The 21529-nt window shown below is 35.5% G+C and overlaps 1 protein-coding gene across 1 annotated transcript; it reads left to right on the plus strand.

Moving 5' to 3' along the window:
* Nucleotides 1-10199: 10199 nt before the first annotated feature.
* On the plus strand, nt 10200-11054 carry LOC113359031. The gene is made up of 3 exons (XM_026602729.1): nt 10200-10527; nt 10632-10834; nt 10926-11054. Exons 1-3 carry the CDS (start codon nt 10476-10478, stop codon nt 11052-11054), a joined length of 384 nt encoding a protein of 127 aa, XP_026458514.1. The 5' UTR covers nt 10200-10475.
* The last annotated feature ends 10475 nt before the right edge of the window (nt 11055-21529 follow it).

Raw genomic sequence — 21529 nt, forward strand, 5'->3', positions numbered from 1 at the left:
AAATCTGCGAGTCTTTATCAAAGAGATATAACTTGGAGAGTACCAAAGACCAATGTCCAAGGATCAATCAACTACAATCAACAACCAAAGGTTGTATTAGAGAAATTGATAATCTTAACGCACAACCTGTATTATTTCTATTATATAAAATATAATGCAGAAAAGAAATAACACAGATACCAGAAGTTTTGTTAACAAGGAAACCGCAAATGCAGAAAAACCCCGGGACCTAGTCCAGATTGAATACACACTATATTAAGCTGCTACAGACACTAGCCTACTGCAAACTAACTTCGGACTGATCTATAGTTGAACCCCTACCAATATCCCACTGATACAAGGTACAGTTGTACTCTTGTGCCTCTGATCCCAGAAGGACACTGCGTACTTGATTCTCTTAGCTGATCTCACCCACAACTATGAGTTGCTGCAACCCAAAATCACAGACTTGATAATAAACGAATCTGTCTCACACAGAAAATTCTATCAAAATGATAAATCTGTCTCCCACAGATAAACCCTAGGTTTTGTTCCGTCTTTAGATAAAAAAATCAAGGTAACATGAACCAATTGATAATCCAGACTTATATTCCCGAAGAACATCCTAGATTAATGAATCACCTCTCTGCAATCCTTCCTGACTACACAAGCGGATTGTCGAGGAATCAGAAACAGTGATACGAAGATGTTTGTGACTTCTTTATCTTGCCTATCGGAGAACTCTCACGATCTCAAGCCAATCAATTGATTGTACTCATACGATAGAAGATGCAAGATCAGATCACACAACTACGATAAAAGTAGTATCGGTCTGGCTTCACTATCCCAATGAAGTTTTTAAGTCGTTAACCCGATTTTAGAGAAGAAAATCAAGGGTTAATGGAGATCGACTCTAGCGAGCGCACTAGTAACACACACAGACGTGTGGGGATTAAGTTTTTCTATAGCTAGATGTCTCTAATATATAGCCTTTCAAATCAGGGTTTTGCCTTAGGTACAAAGCAAACTCTATCCACCGTTAGATGAAAACCTGATTTAGATTCAAGCCAATATATCTCAACCGTTATATCGAAAGACATAGCTTGTCACACACACTTGGGTACACATTTACTGGGTTTGAGAAAACCATGCCCAAACGAGTACACGTATGTTGGTTCAACATGATAACCCAAAAGGTCAACTATATGAGCATCTCATATTAATCATGTTCTTCTTAACCATAACTAGTTCAATTGACTCTAATGAACTAGTTAAGAGTTGTTCAATTGCTATGAGATCTTATGTAACTACACAAGACACAATTGAAACAAAGATGATTCGATTCGATTAGAATCGGCTCATGAACATTATAGCCACGGTTTGCATAAAATATTCCTTAATAATTAATGTTTCATGTTCAGAGCACATCTTTAGATCATAACCTCTTAAGCTCACAAACAAGTTCGCGGACTTAAGTTAATCGGTTGAGTTTTCCGAACTCATCAGAAATTCTCGGGTCGAGAACTTACGCCAGTTCGCGGACTTAGCACACAAAGGATTTTTGGAAATCCCAGCAGAAATTCTCGGTCGAAAACTTCCGTCAGATCGCGGACTGAGTCTGCGGACTGGGTTCGCGGACTTGGCAAGACAATTCCACAATCCTACTGATTTCTCTTGATCAACAAAGTTCGAAAACTTCGGTTCAAGGAATACATGGTTATATAATCTAAACTATCATTCCAATCATTGAAACATTCTCAGAGGGCGATATTCAGTCGTGAAGAACAACAAACCTTTCTTGTAAGAGAAATTTCCAAAGTGATTGAAACTTTCATGACTTTCGTCACTAGGTGAAGATAAACCTGATCAAAGCGAAATGCTTTACCAACACATGATTTCGAGTAAAAGATAAGCAATGAATAATCAACTCGAATTATCAAGTGTATATGATCTAGTCTATATAGCATACGACTTTTGTCTCATAAGAAGTAGGAGAAGAATAGATAGACTTTGGAGTGATAGATAAGTTCAAGTCTTCACATACCTTTTTGTTGATGAAATTCCACGGTTCCTTGGTGTAGATCTTCGTCGCTGTCGTTGAATCACCATGAAGTCCTTGAGCTCAACTACACTTTTCCTATCCTAGTCCGAGACTTAGCTGATAGGCTAGAAATCAAGACTTCATAGTTTTAATCACTAACATTGACAAACATGCTTGATATAGCAACGCATGCGAGGTTGACCGAGCTATGCTGTAACAAAAATACTTGACTGGAAAAGTGGTGATGGTAGAGAATTCAATTTAGCACTTAAGGGTGAGGCTTAAGGCCAAGAACTATGGTCGGCTTCATCCCTTCCTTATCCCTCATTTGTAGGAAAGGGATACATGTCACAAGGAAGCTCCACAATGATGGCGTTACATCCCTTCCCTGCATGAGTTTCCGTCTGAATAGTGCCATATAGAAACTTAGTTTTCGTCACAGTCAATGGTTGACTTGACCAGGCAGAGACTCTGTTTTCGTCGCAGAGGAATAAAGTTCCAGGAGATCGATGCTTCCTCCCACTTCTTCTTCTTCTCTATTTTATTTGTCCCTAAAACCCCTCTAACCCCCTTTTGATTTCATGTTGATTCATTGCGATTCTTCAGCTTAAATTAAAAGGGTTTGATCATTACTCCAAGGTGAAACAAAGTCATCCTTCAATTTCAGTTTCCATCCAAAAAATCATCAAAGGTGAGTGATTATAATTTTAGGGTTTAAAATTAATTTGATTTTAATTTTAGTTGATATTAGGTTGGTTGGTTATGTAGTATGCAATTCAATAGTATTATTAAGACATTGATTTAGTGAAAAATTCATGATTATGTATTGTTGTGTGATGCATCTCTTGATTTATTAAATGAAATGTTTGTAAACTATTATTTTATTGATGTATTATCACGTTGATTAGCTTGTATTTATGTATGGTATAGACAAATTGATATTATGTTTGTCGTTTGGGAAGGTACAAAATGAGTCTTACGCGTGCTTATGTGAGAGTTAAATACGGAATATATTTGGATACTTCTAAGGATGAAGAAGAAAAAGCTTTGCTAATGTTTACACAATTATGTTTGGATGAACGCCTACGTATCATTCGACAACCGATACCCAGGGAGGTGCAGACATGTAGTGTAATTACCCGAGATAGAGCATGGCATGATGCGAAAATGATGATTGATTATTTTACAGCGGGATCTGGTTATACCTCGAGATAATTCAAACAACTTTTAGGCATGAGGGAAGAATTATTTGAGAAATTGTTAGGAAAATTGCTTAAAGTGGATCTGAAATGGCATCAACGTCCGGATGTAACTGGTACTATGGGGCATTCTCCACATATGTAATTAGTTTTTGTGATGAAATGTTTGTGCAAAAGTACGACAGCTGATAGTGTTGATGATTACACTCGTATGGGTGTCACCACAATATACTATTATCTAAAAAGATTTTTCCACATCGTTTGCATGACTTTTGTACAAAGATATTTGCGTTAACCCACTCCTGAAGATGTTCAGAGGATGTTAGCTGAGAATGTCGAACGAGGATTTCCAGGAATGCTTGGTAGTGTTGATTGTATGCAGTGGCCATGGAAGAATTGTCTGGTATCTTGGAAAGGAGTTTATTGTGGTAAAGACAAAGAGAGTACTATGGTATTAGAGGCGGTAACATCATATGATTTGTGGTTTTGGCATGCTTTTTTCGGAATGCCGACTCTGGGATTTTTTCCATACCTTTTCTAGAAAAAGGAGGGTAGCAATGAATGCGAAATCGCTCAACCAATTTGATGAAATGGAAAGATCTTTCTTCAATTTCCATTTACCAAGTTCGTATCTTTCTTTCGTATGTGAATTCGATAGCGCATACATTCTCATTGGATTTCAATTGTTCTTAACTGCGATGGCTATTCATTTAAGTCTTCGGGATTTAAATGTGTTGGCACATTCACCCCTTTTCGATAACATGCTAAAGGGTGTAGCACCTCCATGTAATTATGTCATCAACGGTCACCAATACAATATGGGTTCTTTCTTAGTCGATGATATCTATCCAAAGTTGACTACAATTGTACAAGTTTTCAGTCAGACATTGGACATTCCAGAGTGTGTGATATTCAACAAGTATCAAATGGCTAAAAGAAAGGATCTCGAGCATGCTTTTGGAGTGCTTCAAGCTGAATTCCGAATTGTCGGATCACCGTGTATGTATTGGTATGAATCTGACTTGAAACTAATTATGAAATGTTGTCTTATTTTACACAACATGATCATTGAGCATGAACGTCGAGGTACGGATTTGGGAAGAGTTATTCATGTTCTGATTCCATAATCTACCAATGAAGGTCGTGTTTTTATGTCATCTCTGAAAAACCTAGAAATGCACATACAATTAAGAACGGATCTTTTCAAGCACATTGCTACGCGTCCTGGTAGAGGAGGCCAGGCAGAGGACTTTTCTAATCTGGAGGTTTCAGATATGGAATAAGTGGTACTTCCATCATCAGATGGAAATTATGACGATACGAATTTAGAAGAAGAAATTGTTCCGGTGAAAACGAGGATGTTGCATTTGATTATTATGGAGATTACAATAACCAAATCCCAGATGACTCTGAACATGCAGATGAACATTTTTATGGAGACGGACATGGGGTAAATGAATATGAAGATGATGAAGATGATGATGGTGATGACGACGAGGAAGAAGGGGATGAATGATAACCCTTTAAATTTTGTGTTTGTTTAAAAGTTTTAATGCTAAGGCATATATAAGATGGACTTTAAATTATTTTTGGGCTTGAATTATGTATTAGAATAAATACGTTTTTATCTTATGGTCATGTTACAATTATGACTTGCTTATTTCAGCCTAATAGTAGATTACTCCATGCAATCTTTTTTTTACATTTTTTGGATATATGTATACTTATCCATGAAGTATCTTTGTACAGTATATAGATACATATATTACCAAGTGAAATCTCTTTACAAAGTAAGTGTAATCTTTTTGTACAATATATATGGATATGTATACTTATCCGTGAAATATTTTTCTACAGTATGTGGATACATATATTTCCAAGTGAAATATCTTTGCACAGTAAAGTGTAATCTCTTTATATAGTATATGGATATGTATACTTACCATGTATAAATAGATCACATATGGTTTACCAATGAACACATTAGTTCGACCTACTTTCATATGCATCTCAAAAAAAAAACACTTCCATTTCCAAGTTATATTTACAAAACAACACACATTTTTTCTTAAATAGAGTGGGTTATAATCTGGCAGAAGACGAAGTGATTGTTATTTCATGGATCAAAGTTTATCAACAGAATGAAGAAGGAGATAACACAAACATTTGGAAGAAGTTGCTCCAAAGTTTTACCATGAACACCGGAAATCCAAATGAAAGAACCAGTAGTTACTTAAGAATAAGATTAAACATTATAACTTTTGAAGTGACAAAATACATAACTATTCAAAAAACGTTATACCTATTTAGGGTTCCAGTACCATCCGATATCGTAATCCATTAACCTATTTATACCTAAGTATGGGTAGTCATTAATGTTTAGTAATTAAATTATAATTGATATTATTTTCTGTGGTCGTAGGAGGCGGAGGCTATGACAAGTTATTTCAAAAGTACCACTAGACTTTCCGCTTTTATAACTGCTACTTGATGTTGAAAAACAATATCCATAATGAGTATGACCCACAAAGTGCAAAAGATTCATCCTCTGAAGATTCATATGAAGGGTAAACAACTTAAATGATGAAAAGTTTTGTTGGTATATCTCTATTAAACCCTCAAGAGATACAACTCGTCCAATAGGATCGCATATTGGTTAAATGCTTGTTGCACGTGGTTAATTATTGTAAAATCACAGTACATCGTGCTCATCAAATTTAAACTCTTTCAAATAAGAACAACAACGATTTTACTAATTATAAAGCACATTACATCATTTCATATTCAAACTATTAATGATTAAACTAAAACATAACAACACTTATTCAGTTCATTCCACCGTTTCACATTCAGGACATTTCCAGAAACGTTTTCCATATGTTTTCTTTGCACTGGACCGATGCATTTCCATAAAGAAATTACAACCTCAGCTTCACATGGAATCCCCTTGATGCATTCAAACTCCACCTTTCCTTTAAGTTTGACGTTCTTGCAGAGTTCGTCAACTTTTTCTTGTTTGATTGCATCTTTCATCGCATCCTCCAAACATTGTGCTTCTCTAGGACAATTAGCATATTCGCATTCCAAATACCGTATCTTATCCGGTATGGACTCCTTCACCTTCCTAGTGCCGGTACAACCTCTTTGTGGACATTTTGTATATAGCCATGGGCATTGAAGCAAACTATGGCTATCCATGAAACAACATGGACAAACCTATGTTGTTTCCACACGTATTATTTGTTTTTCTTTTCTATTCGCGATGTTTGAATACATGATTGAGGTTTATATTTGAGAGTTATTTGAGTTTATTTTTGGTAAGACAAAATGATTTTCTTTAGTCTAGTTTTGTAGGAAGAAATATAGCAGTTGGGCCCGTGTTCTAAGAAATATAGCCGTTGGGAACGAGTTCTAAGAAATATAGCCGTTGTGTTCGTCTCTTTTAGAGATTGAGTATCCGTATATATAAGGAAGATACCTCAATTTTGTGTTCAGAAGATACTATTGAGGTGAAAATCAAAGTTAAACAAGATTTCAATCGCAAATCCATCATCAACTAGCAATTCGATCGAACACATACTTAGAAAATGCAAGCAAACTATCAAATCAATTACTGCAATGGAAGAAGAGATACAGAAAATAAGAAAACAAGCAACCAAGAATGCAACTACGTCTTCATCACCTTCCAAATATGAAGAGAAACTCAAGGTAAAGAATAAACATGGAGAAGAACAGTTCCAACTGAGGGAAAGATTAAAGGATGTTGAAGAAGAGACCCGATGGATCATAAATTATTACATTGTTAAGGATCTTTATAAAGAAAAAGAACATGATAGTATATTTTGGATTGAAGTTTCTTTGGGTCCTTTCGTTAAACAGATGAGCGAGTAAAAGGAACCATGCCATCAGTATACAACATACTACATTTGCAGAAGGACACTTCATATTAAGAATTTGTGCGTCAAGTATTGAGTTTCTCGCTAGAAACATAAGGGTGAGGTTTGCGGCATAAGATACATATACCAAAAGGATAAAGGAACCGTTTTATCATTTCGAAGCGGCATTGATAGTTGAATCCCGTACCGGGAAAAATAATAACATGTAATGTGTTCAACTTAACATTCTACTAAGATTAAATGTCTGGGTAGGGCGTGTAATTTATATTCTTAGTTAAACGTCTGGGTAGGGCGTGTAATTTCTATCAGTTGTAATTTCTATTCTTAGTTATTAATGAACAATGGTTACTCGAAATTCAAACCTTTCATTAATTCAAACAACAAATAAAGACAACACTTTTAATTTTAAACTAGACTGAAAATTAAAACTAAACTCAATTAAAGGAGAAAAAAAATTTAGAGATGGATTGCATCTTTATCTCCTGAATCTTCAACGCTGATTATATTCGACCTCTTCAAGACATCCTTTTGCTTGCGTCAATAATATATATTTTTCGATTTTGACCCAACTTACTAAGATCCATACTCATTATCACATCATCTTCGTCGCAATGCATTTGTGGTTGATGCATTTTATAAGCTTGGTGGTGGAGGTTCTGCAAATTGAGTTGTCACCCCATTTGATAACTCGGTTGTTGAGTAGATGCCCAAATTGTTTGGTATTGGGATTCTTGTTCCGCTTTGATTACTTCTTTCCTTGATCGTGTTTCCTTAAGATAATCCAAAATTTTTGCACTTTGTTGATAGATATTATCTTCTTCCATCTTAACCGAAGAACTCCCCTCATCACCTTCTCTGAATATACCGTTCCCCGATCCTTCTTCTATCTTGCTTGCAATTTGGATTTTTTTGTTCCTATAGGACGAGCATTATACTTGTAATTCCAACAAGTCTCTCCGTTAGAAAACCTTTTATACCGTCTTCGACAAAGTTAGAATGATTTTCAAACAACGGACTATTTTGGGTTACAGTGAGTTCATAATTAAATCCCTCGACCTTTTATCCAAACAATTCATAACAGGCATCAAACTTGAAAGGTTGGCCAGGTTGAAACTGAAATTGCTCCCTACCTTCTCGTGTCTGAAATGTTGTGTAACAAAATTTTAGTTAAATGCAACAAACAAAAAATTATCTAATAAATGTAAAAAAACTTACCAAATCTTCATGTGGCGCACCGCTTTTGTGTTGTCGATATATATTGCATTAAGAATGCCGACGAATTCTCTGACATCTTTTTTTATTGCTTTCATCTTTGTTTTTAAGGCACTTCAATCTCTTTCATTAGGATTTTTGTTGCGTTGGAAAAATACTTGATGAATACGTGTCCAAAATAACGATGTTTTTTGTTTCGCACCCACAATTTCATAACAATTTACATAAATATAGGTAGTAGTAAGATCACCTCTTCCTGATGTGTAAAATTATTAACCTTTTCAAATCTAACCAATAAATATAAGAACTTGAGTACAGTAGAACCTCTCTACATTAATATTCTTGGGCATCCATAAAATTATTAATATATGGAGGTTATTAATATACATACGTACCCATAGAAAATGTAAAAATTTAAGGTCAATGTATGTCCAATGTATTTGTAGTTGTATATAGATGACGTATATACACTTTTATAATTCTAATATACCAGTGGATTATATATCTTGGAACTTGTAGTTCCAAGAAGCTTGCAAGCTTTCAACATGCTCGACAAGTTGGAAATACTTTGCCTTCAACAAGAAGGTGTCTATGTTGATGAGATGTTACGCATCCGCAAGTTAAAAGATATCGTGGTAATCCAAAAAATTACTTATTTTTCTCAAACAACTATAGATAAGTATTTTGTTTGATTATAAATTTAATGTAACTAAATATATATATATATATATATATATATATATATATATATATATATATATATATATATATATATATATATATTAATATAATATTAATTATTACTATTTTGAGGTAAATTCTTTAAGACTGAACTGGAAAAAATCATTAATATTAAACTGGAGAGGTTATTACTCTTTCCCACTGACCCAAGTTGGGACCATAAATTTTTATTAATATGTAGAAGTTATTAATATATGGAGTATCAATATATGGAGGTTCTACTGTAGTAGAAGATAAGGGTAGAAATCAAACAAATATGGTAGAAGGAGAGAATTAACAAATCGATTGGAAGAGAGATAAGAAATCATTTGATTTGGAGTGATTCGAATAGAGAGTAAGGGTTTTATTTATAGAGTATTTTTGAGAATATGACCGTTGCGATCCGACGGTGGAGAGGATAGAGCCGTTACTAGTGATAGATGGTTAGGATGGGGTGTGGGAGAGGTGTTAAAAAAAAGGTCAAACAAATATATTTCCGAATACGGAAACTCAATTTCCATCAATTATGCTACGGAAATTCGATTTCCGACTCGGCGGCTTTACGGATACTGAGTTTCGGTAAAGCAGGAATTTTGACGCAAACTCAGTTTTCGTCACATTTTTCTTGGATCGTAGGGATACGGAAGACCATAATGGTTGCATTGTAAAATTTATCCCTACAAATGAGAGATAGGGAAGGGATGAGGCCAAGTCGGAATCCCCTTTTTGAAGTCAAGGGAAAGCATCTGAATCAAATATTTCTATTTTCAAAAGTCACGGTCGTGTAAGGTGAGATTCGATTCACTCATCTTGCCAAACGTGCCAAACGTGCCAAACAGGCCCTTGTTGTTTGGATTACATGCAAAAAATAGAAATTGGACGTACAATGCTTTAATCAAAAAAAATAAAAGTATACCATTTTTGGAATGCATATCTTTATTTTATGTTTTGATTTTGGGATACATTTCTTAGCAGTTGTCCATCTAGAGACGCCTTGCTTTGTGCTTCATTGCCCATTCATTTGCACCACTAACAAAGCTTTGGCCCTCATCATTTTCCATGTCCACAACTACTTAATGCATCTTGTATACAAAGTCTAAAATTGGGTATTGCAGTCCAACACATGGAAGCATTGCAAGATTGCCTGGTGTATGCTTTTGTATTTGATACTTGAATGGATATTTGCTCTAGTTTATGCTTCTGTATCTATGGAGCATGAGCATGACCCAATTTAGAATAGCATACTACTAGTTTTACCTTATCTTGATAACATATTTATATACAACCAGGGATATATTTTTTTTGTTATTCGAAAATATGTTCTATGTTTGGATATCTGATTTTATTTTGTTTCCTATATATTTTTGAGATGGGTGAGATGGACAAGAACAAACCTATGAAAATCTCCTCCAGTGGGGTGGAGCACTAATGGAACTATCTGTTTATGAAGATGCTGATGCTGCCAGAGAGAGACTAGCAGGTAATACGAAACCGTAATCATTGTTTCTATACTGGTGTTTTAAACATCCAAAAATATCAAATATTTGATTTATTTCTATATAATCGATTATGCTGTCATTACAGATGCAATTGTGAAGCTAAATCTTGCTAGACATTTGGAGGGTGGTCAGTCATCATCAAAATTATTGGCTGCGCATGCATTCAGACTAGAAATTAGTCCAGAGGATTATCACTTAAAGCAGCTAGACAAAGATCTTTCACGTCATTATTTCCAAGTCGCAAGAAACCTTGAACCAACAAATAAACTCTATGTCGAGTCAAATGAGGTAATTTCGATTCTCTTGCTGAATTTATTGTCTTAATCGTATGTATATGATTATAAGCATTTCTTTTTCTTTCTTTCCTTGTTATGTTCAGAATGCTGTACTGGCTTTTCTCAAGAACAAGCGTACGTGGGGTACTTTAGGTGCTGGTGCTCTTGGATTCTGTGTCTACAAGCTTGCCTTTGGCCTCGTCACTTTTCTTCTCTTGGCTGGGGGGAACTGAACTTTCATAACTTTTCTTCTCTTAACATATGCACTTTAGGTGCTGGTGCATTTCTTCTTTGTGTCTGCAAATATGCCTTTGGCTTGGCTAGATGAACGTAAGCAATATGTCGAGGGATATTGAACTTTCATAACTTCTATTCTCTCTCGAATCTCTGGAAAACGTATGCACGGTATTGTTATGTTAAAGGGTTACTTTATTTGGGTTTTCTAGTTTGTTATGACCGCAACATTTGCTTCTCTTGATTCTTCAGTTTACCCATCTTCTTCTTTTTTGTGAGCATCTGGCTAGGAGGTTTTCTCAAAATTTACTGTTGAGATCTTCTAAACTGAAAGTAAATCAAATGCTAATGAACTTCATGACCTACTATGAAACATAACACACTGACATTCATTTGGTCTCGTAATCTACTAGTGAACATCAACTTGACATTCACTTTAATTTCAAAAACAGTGGCGTGGCATGGTGGTTCACTTTAATTTAAGCCGGAGGTTCCAAACCCCTAAAAATGACTGGACTAAGTCAAAAAACGCATCAATTAAAGAAATCGCTTCGGAGCGAATTGGAAAAATCTGAAGCCAAGCGTAGCGTCACGATAGATTCGAGAGCGAATTAAAAAAATCTAGAGGGAAGCGATGCTTTTAAAAACCATGCGAGGAAGGATGGGCTAGCAGCTAGCTCTTGCTGATTGATATCTTCTTAATTTAATCATTCTCTGGTAAATCCCAAATGAGTTGGCACGATTTTCAAGTGGCTCATACGATTTCCTTCTGAGTTCACGGTTCTACTAAAATGCAAAAAGATCTAGAGGTGGCACTGTAAGCAAGGCGAAAGTTAGGGATACTTTTTCTGATTTTGCCCTGGAGCTTGCTGTTCAGAACTGAATTCCATTCATGCCGTCATGATTTATGCCAAGTCCCAGCAATCCATCCCAAGATACGCAAAAGGAAATTCATCAATACAATTAAATTTGTTTCTGCATATGAATCCCTAATTTTGATTCGGTTCAAATATAAGATTGAGATAAACAGAAGACCGAAATTGAAAACACACACAACCCATAGATCGACGTATCATTACATCAAACATAAAACATAGATAGATTAGATTAGTTGTTGTTGCTTTTTTTAGGGTATATAAAACCCTAATTCCATTTTTTAAAAAAAAAAGGCTTCTTAATTAGATCTCTTTTTCTTCAGCCAGAGTTGTTGTCACCATCTTCTTAATTTCTTCTTCATATTCATAAAGACCCCCTTCGCTTTGCCTTGACATATTCCATGGCAATGTTAACAGCGAGCGTCGCACCAACAGTTATGAAAGTAAGCTTAAGGATATTTTCTTCCTTTTGTCTTGTAGCCTCTTTAAGTTGCTCGTATTCCTCAAAGGATTCATCGAAACTCTTTTCCTTCGACGAACCACTCATTGTTTTACCAGTAAGAAAGAAAGAAGACATATCCACAATAACAAGAGATTTCAGATTTTTAATTAGTACTATAAAAAACACAAAGAGGAACAACTATGTTTCTATAACCTTCCTCGTATACGTGTCGCAATATAAATGGTCATTTCAGTTTCATACGGATCGACACTCACAGCCGTCCATCTATGTGCCAGTGCAAATAGCAGAGATTGTGCCTGTGTTTTTCTAATCATCCTAAATACTTGTTTTTTAATCATCCCAAGAGTAACTGCAATGATGCCATCAAAATCAAAGACAAAAAAAAAAAGAAACACGAGCAAATTTGAGTTTAATTTGCGGCGCTACGCATGGTAGCAGTGGTCGAGCGTGGATATAATGCTAGTCTGAAATGGGCGTACATATAACCCACATCTGTTATGGGGTGTGGATTAAATGAACGTATGTTGTGGAGCTAATATATAACTCATGCCCGAATAACATGCGGATATATTGTTCACGCCTGGTGGCGCGTGAGGTTAAACATACGCCTGATTTCAGGCGAACATATTAGAGCATCCCAAAATCACACACGTACATCACACGTGTGAGGGTGTTAAACCCTATTCTTCTTCTCGAGTCTTCTCCTCTTTTTCTACTTGTTTCTACCGCTTAATCAAAAGCACTTCTTCTATCTGTGTTCTTCCATTCTCAAACAGCACCAAGCAATAAAAAAAAACGAGAAATTAACCCTGGTATTTCAATCCCAGATGAGAGGTATGTTTCTTTAGTTTTCTTCTCCTTCCTTAAAATTTTCACATACATGTACATGGCATAATTAGATTTGACAATTGTTTATAATTTGTTCTTTTAACTTTAATTCTTGTGAATCAACAGTATGAGTTCGTGGAGTTTCACCCGATTTGTGTTGTATTGAAAGGAATATGTGTTTCCATCTCTTTTAACTTGGCAACTCTAGAAAATGTGATTCTCTTTTATTGATATCTTGAAATCTAATGGTTGGATCGGGATGAATTTTATGTATGTGGTACTTGATTGTGTAATGGAGGTACTGTTAAATTTTCAAGAAAATCATGTATCGTTTAAACAGTTCGTGTTGATTCATCAATAATATGGATGGTGCTTAGATTTCGTTTAAACTATACTGTTGATTGTACTGTTAAATTTTCAACCATATGCGCATATTGGGTTTCTGAAAAAGCGGGGGTCTAACAACACCTCTCAATATTTCGCTTAGAAATTTGTATGGACAAACTCCAATATACTTTTTATGATAATCAACTAGACAGTTAGACTCAATCAATAAAAAGATATATCAAAGAGTTTACATCTCAATCTCTCGATTTGATCTTTACTCAAGCAAATGGAAATCTGCGAGTCTTTATCAAAGGGAGATAACTTGGACGGTACCAAAGACCAATGTCCAAGGATCAATCAATATCAATCAACAACCAAAGGTCGGATTTCCAATTGATGATATTTAACGCACAACCTGTATTATTTCAATTATATAAAAAATATAATGCGGAAAAGAAATAACACAGACACCAAAAATTTTGTTAGCGAGGAAACCGTAAATGCAGAAAAACCCCGGGACCTAGTCCAGATTGAATACACACTATATTAAGACACTACAGACACTAGCCTACTCCAAGATAACTTCGGAATGGACTATAGTTGAACCTCAATCAGTCTCTCACCGATCCAAGGTATAGTTGTACTCCTACGCCTCTGATCCCATCAGGATACTGCGCACTTGATTCCCTTAGCTGATCTCACCCACAACCAAGAGTTGCTGCAGCCCAAAATCGCATACTTGATAATAAACAAATCTGTCTCACACAGAAAAGTCTATCAAAGGATAAATCTGTCTCCCACAGAAAAACCCTAGGTTTTGTTCCGTCTTAAGATATGAAAATCAAGATGAACGTGAACCAATTGATAATCCGGTATTATATTCCCAAAGAAAAGCCTAGACAATCCTTCCTGACTACACAGGCGGTTTGTCGAGGAATCACAAACAGTGAGACGAAGATGTTTGTGACTTCTTTATCTTGACTATCGGAGAACTCTCACGATCTCAAGCCAATCAATAGATTGTACTCGTACGATAGAAGATGCAAGATCAGATCACACAACTACGATAAAAGTAGTACCGGTATGGCTTCACAATCCCAATGAAGTCTTTAAGTCGTTAACCTGGTTTTAGAGAAGAAAACCAAAGGTTAAAGGAGAATAGACTCTAGCGAGCGCACTAGTATCACACAGACATTTGGGGATTAGTTTTGCACAATGCTAGATGTCTCCTTTATATAGCCTTCAAATTAGGGTTTTGCCTTAGTTACAAAGCAATCCATATTCACTATTAGATGAAAACCTGATTTAGATTCAAGCTAATATTTCTCAACTGTTAGATCGAAAACTTAGCTTGTCACACACACTTGGATATACGTTTATTGGGTTTGCGAAAAACATGCCCAAACGTGTACGTGTATGTTGGTTCAACATAGTAACCCAAAAGGTTAACCATATGAGGATTTCATATTAACCTTGTAATTCTTCACCATAACTAGTTCAATTGACTCAAATGAACTAGTTAGAGAGTTGTTCAATTTCTATGAGATCTTATGTAACTACACAAGACACAATTGAAACAAAGATGATTCGATTGAATCGTCTCATAAACTTTATAGCCACAGTTTACATAAAGCATTCCTTAGTAATTTAAGTTTCATGTTCAGAGCATATTTTTAGATCATAACCACTTAAGCTCACAAACAAGTTCGCGGACTTAAGACAACCGGCAGAGTTTTCCAAACTCAGCAGAAAATCTCGGCAAAGAGACTTCCGCCAGTTCGCGGACTAACACGCAAACGAGTTTTTGGAAAATCCCAGCAGAAATTCTCGGTATGAGAACTTCTGTCAGTTCGCGAACTGGGTTCGTGGACTTGGCAAAGCCAATTCCTCCGGTTTCTCTTAATCAACAAAGTTTGAAAACTTCGGATTAAGGAATACATGGTTATGTAATCTAAACTCTCATTCAAATTATTGACACATTCTCAGAGGACGTTATATAGCCGTTATTCACTGACCGTTTCACGTCAGAGCAATTCTCAAAGTAATTGAAACTTTTCATGACTTTCGTCACTAGATGAAGATAAACTTGATCAAAGCAAAACACTTTACCAACACATGATTTCGAGATATAGATAGGAGAGATATACTCGGCTCGAAATATCAAATGTGTATGATCCAGTCTATATAGCATACGACTTTTGTCTTATAAGAAGTAGGAGATAGAAGAGATAGACTTTTGAGTGATAGATAAGTTCAAGTCTCCACATACCTTTTTGTAGATGAAGTTCCACGGTTCCTTGAGTAGATCTTCGTCGTTGTATGATGAATCGCCATGAAGTCCTTGAGCTTAACTACACTTTTCTATCCTAGTCCGAGACTTAGCTATGTACGCTAAAAATCAAGACTCATAGTTTTGATCACTAACATTGACAAACATGCTTGAGATATCAACGCATGCGAGGTCGACCGAGCTATGCTCTAACAATCTCCCAATACATACGGAATACAAAAAAGATAAACTTTAGTGGCTCCTATTTCATAGTCTAATCTTCAACGTTCTCTGAAATCTTCGTCCTTCCAAGTACTCCAATGATCCCAAAGGTTGTAAGTTTAGCATCACCGTTGTTGAAGATCCGTAGCTATAACAATGAGATAAATCGAGATTCTCGATCATCATTATACAGTGACATAGTATTATTATGTAACATCAAAGTCCAATTGCATCACGACTTTAACAATAATACTACGGTGATATGTATCACTCCCCCTTAGTCAATACTCCATCTCACATGGAAACCACTCCCCCTTACACAATGATATGAAAACCATATGTATATGTAGTAGAACTACACATTAATTCTCCCCCTTTTTGTCAATAAAATTGGCAAAGGTACAAGAACGGAATCCTAATGAAATTTCCGAGAAGAGACGTTTCATAGACTAAAAGAAAAAAATACATACCAACTTAATTTAGATGCAATCATAAAGCCGAATCTAAATGCATTCATCAAGGAGTTTTAAGATACAAGATAACCCCTATAAAATTCCACATCCGCACACCCCGCAAGATATTACCATTAAGCACAAGTTCAAAATAACTCTCCCCCCATTTGATGTCATTCCCGAAAAAACAACAAGAGCGACCTTAATTTTGAAAGAAAAGAAGGATTTTTAATTGGACACCAAAAACCATAGGAATGATTTTCTATATCCAAAACTCAATCAAATTAATCACAAGTAAACCCATGACTAATTTAATTGGAAAATACGCAATTAAATCAAACCACAAAAGTGATCAATTTAATTGAGAGTGCTCAACATAAGTAAACTTACGGAGCTAAGATTAAGGTAATCATACGGAGATGACTAACTTAATCGTTCACATACTCAACATAAGGAAAACCTTACGAAATATACGACTACATCAACCAATAGAACATGGTTAGTATGGATGTTCATATACTCAACACAAGAATTTGTGGAATATACGAAAACTCAACTAGACTAATTACAAGAGAACCCATAATTAATCTAATTGGAAAAAAAACAACCAAAATAATCATGAAAGTAATCAATTTAATTGTCAATTGTTTTGCTCGACAAAAGAAAACTTTCGGAGCAAATAACTAAACAAACAATCAAGATGATTAATTTAGTTCAAAAGTGTTCGACATAAAGTACCTTACGGAACAACCAACAAAGCTAATCACAATGTAATCAACTTAGTTGTATCGTGCTCGACATAAGACACATTACGGAGCCTCACAGTAATAATAAGATATGGATCAGTGATGATCATTTCTGTGGAATACATACAAGGATCTATTCTATTTTTCCATCACTATTTGCATAACGACATAATGATAAGTGCATAATTCATATGATTTTAGTGTCCATTCCATACTTGTTTTAGCTATTATTCTTGCATATTTTCGTATTATTATTCTTGTTTTCTCTTGTTTGCCTCTATTAGGTGAATCATCCACAAAGGAGTTACAAAGTGCTGAAAATAGGTAGGAAGAGAAGTATCCCAAGTATCCAAGTGCCAAAGTCCAAGAGAAGTGGAAGAAAAGCCACAAAAAAGAGCAAAACACACATAATCAAGAGAAGGGCCAAAGACTGATCTTAACTCATTCAAATTAAGTATTTCTCATCACCATCTTTAAGATAATTCAAATATAAAAATAATTCAAAAAGAATTAGGTCATTCCGAGTTCGGATGAAGAAGTTGTGGCCAAAACAATTTTATTGAAAACCGAAGATAGTGCAGTCCGCGAACTGGGTTTGCGGACGGGGTTCGCAGACTTAATTCCGAAAATTTCTGCTGGATTTTGAAGTTTGCGGACTGGGTTCGCCTCACTTAGCAAAGGGAAAACGTATATTTACTCCTTGGAAGACTTAAGGACACGCTTGGGAACGTTATTTCGTTATTTTGGGTCAGTTCCTAAATCTAAACCTAATACGTGAAGGCCAAGAAATGTAAACCTATAAAAAGGTATTAGGTTATGAGACAAAATACATCACATCTTTAGGTCACGAAATTGTTAGGGTTTGGAGAGAAGAAACGTCATACGGAGCGATTATCAATCGTAACGTTATCTCTTTACTTTTCTTATATGTATATCATGAATGTTTCTACATCCATGTGTAGCTAAACACCTATTGATTGAGGATGAATTCTAAGTTGTAAACTTGATTTGATTTAATATATGAATTTATTTTTATTTCTTCATATGATTATCGTTAGCGTTTACTATTAAAATACTTACGATTGATTGATAGATTGTTTAGGTGGACAACTAAATATATTTGTTAGTCCAATCTATTGCTAGTAAGGATTAGGATATCCGTAATTGTCGAATAATTCCTTACACGAGTAGAGAACGCGAGACCTTGCGGAGGGATTCTATAAAGCAATCGTGTGTAGACACACCCTAGCAAGTAGACCGAGCGTACTGAGTCTAACTACTAGGATCAAACATAAATTCACAAAACCTAAAGCATTCGGTTGAGTTACACCTTGTAAGCGTACCTCGGGGTGGCTCAGTTGAATAGAATCTGGTAACTAAGAATACATGTTATCCAGTGATTTAAGGAATTTTGAGAATAGCTAAGCGTACCTGTTATTCTACGGTTGGTGATAATATATGATTAATGACGAATAGATAAATATATTAACTCATTGACGGTTTATATACGAAGAAGGATTCCTCGATCATATCTCTCTCTCTATTGATTGCAATACAACTTTATTTGCTTTGATTATTTATTTTGTTCATAATCTAAAAACAAAACCCCCCTTTTTGTGACACTTTGACAACTAAAACTCACTGCTCTTCGTGGGAACGATCCTTACTTCCATTATATTACCAGTTAATTGTGTGGAAATAAGATTATTAATTTGTTGAGGCTACGACACCCATCACATAATAGACTTTATCCTGTCACACAAAAGATTTTTCCCTATTTTCCGTCAAATAAATGACTGCATAGGCATAATTTTTGTATTTGTCAAAAGTCCATTCGTCCTTTCATCAATACGAATACCAATTTATGAATGGCTTTACTTTTGACAACATATGGGACCTTCAAGTTCACGGACGCAAACAATACATATCCCATAAAAAATATTGCAATACTTCAAAATCAAACAGATTAATACTGCAATAACATCATCCTCCAAATATTTTTAGAATTTAAACCAATAAATCTAAAAATATGAAGATGAAAACATTGGACATAGCTATGTGTAATCACAATAGTGGCTATTCCAAACTCTAGTAATCCTTCTCAAAAACAAGAATAAATTCTCATAAGAGGTTTCCTAGGCATCAAGACAAACTCGTGATGCACATATAAGATGATTTGTCCTTAAAGAGTAGAATCAATCTTTTTCGCCCGGATTTATACCAAGAATAGCTACCAAAGGCGTATAAAAATATTTTCAAAGAAGAACATACAAAGTCATTAACGACCATGCACCATAGTTCACATAAAATGATTGTGAACATTCAAGAATCTCATAGTAATGCGTACTACTTCCCATTCTTGAACTTCCTTCTTTGTGATTCACCAACAACATTCTTGTAAAAGCTAAAAATGACCTTAGATGAGTAGTACTCCAAGAATCCAAGTGCCCAATTCCAAGAGAAGTGGAAAAGTGACGAAATAGAGTAAGACACTCAAAAACAAGAGACAGGACAAATACAAATCTTAACTCATCCAAATTCAAGGTTTCTCATCTTCATTTTGAATAGAATTCAAAGAGGAAGAGAATGCAAAAAGAATGAGTTCATTCCGAGTTCGTACGAAGAAATTACGGCCAAAACAAGTTTACCGAATATCGACGTCAAGCATGCACACGGGTTTGCAAACGAATTTTTCAAGTCCGCGAACTTAAACCCCTGGATTTTGATTTTGAAAGATGCTATGCATACCTGGTAGGTGTACCATGTAGTCCAAACATCCCGAACTATTATTTTCAAACCTAAACATTTAAGAACCTTAAACACAGATCAAGTTATGTAGAAAAGAACGATAAGAAAGGTACGTGAATCATTATAAGTTCTCTAAGAAAACAAAAACACAAATCTTGCTCAAGTTTATAGACATACCTTTTTAGATGAATCCAGTCGAATTCTAAAGCCTTAACAAACATAAACTGTGTGCCACAATTCTCGTGCTTCCCTCACTGTATACATAACAGCGAATTCCTTGGTGAGGATGCACTTACAACACAATCAAGTTGTGTTGGGGTGACAATGTCTTGCTCACCACAAGTGACCTTTGGATTATCATGAAAGAGATCGCTTTTAGAACCTTTCACATCCAATTCCCTTTCCCAAAAAACTTATTAAGTTCCAGCATCATGGATATTTCCTTCTCCATAGTCATGGGATTTTCTGGGAGATCATTCCTTTTCACACTCAAAACATCATCGACTTTCTTTGGTATCCACTTTTGAGTGCGTTTAGGAACAATTGGAACCTTCTTCCCATTACTCTCTTCTAGAATTCTCGGAAGAAAATTGGATTGACTATTCTTTTTCAAGTTAGTCTTTCTCCAATTGGGAGCATCGGATCTTGTCTTCTTCTTTAAGAAGTTATCCTTTTGATAACCATTACGATTGTGAAAAGGATTCGTACGATGTTTATAGGCAAATCTAGGTTTACCACAACACTGATTCCTTTGCCTAAAGGTTGGAAAATTACAACCTGTAACGTTAAGGGGATTAGTCTTAACATATGATCTTGGTCTCACAACTTCTTGTGATGCCCAAACCAGAACATCATGAAGTTTCTCATTCCTTATACGGAAACGACATCTCCTTTCCAGGTGACCTTTATTTCCGCAATAGTGGCAAACATAAGGAATGTTCTTACCTCGATCCGTGTGTGCTGACTTTGGAGATTGATAAGCGTTGCTCTTTTGAACCTTAACTGCCAGTGAAGGTATTTCACTTTTGCCATCAATGGAAACCTTTTGTTGAGACGAATCACTAGCCTTGACAAATTTTACCTCTTTTCTAGTACTTGGAGCATCTATTCCCTTATAGCCCAATCCTCGTGTAGCACGATGATTTTTACTTGCTCCTAGCATAGTGGTTAATTTGCTTGAACTAGTATTGAACTTTTTCAAGTCATATTCTAACATCTTGATTTTATCAAGAGCAGTAGCTAAATCATCCTCAAAGCGTTTTTCTTGAACGAGACAAGCACTTTCTCTGTCATCAAAACTAATTTGTCGAGAGTTAAACCTTGCTTCAGATTCTGCAAGTTTCTCTTCTAACAAAAAGTACTTTTGATAACGATTATCACATTCAAGTGACTTAATACGTAGGTTTTCCTCAGAATCCTTGAGGATCGATTCGCAAGAGCGATTCCGACCATAAAGACCTCCGTAAATCCTTTTCAATTTCTTGTTTTCTCGACATAGAGAAGTTAACATGAGAAGTTGTAATCTTCTTCATTTTCCACGAATC

Source organism: Papaver somniferum, chromosome 3 (assembly GCF_003573695.1).
Source record: "Papaver somniferum cultivar HN1 chromosome 3, ASM357369v1, whole genome shotgun sequence".
NCBI lineage: Eukaryota > Viridiplantae > Streptophyta > Magnoliopsida > Ranunculales > Papaveraceae > Papaver > Papaver somniferum.

Excerpts from the sequence above, each read along its gene's own strand:
- LOC113359031 (XM_026602729.1), top strand. The coding sequence starts at position 10,476 with ATGGAACTATCTGTTTATGAAGATGCTGATGCTGCCAGAGAGAGACTA. Across the intron at positions 10,528-10,631 it reads TGCCAGAGAGAGACTAGCAG|ATGCAATTGTGAAGCTAAAT; the intron begins GTAATACGAAAC and ends CTGTCATTACAG. Across the intron at positions 10,835-10,925 it reads TCTATGTCGAGTCAAATGAG|AATGCTGTACTGGCTTTTCT; the intron begins GTAATTTCGATT and ends TGTTATGTTCAG.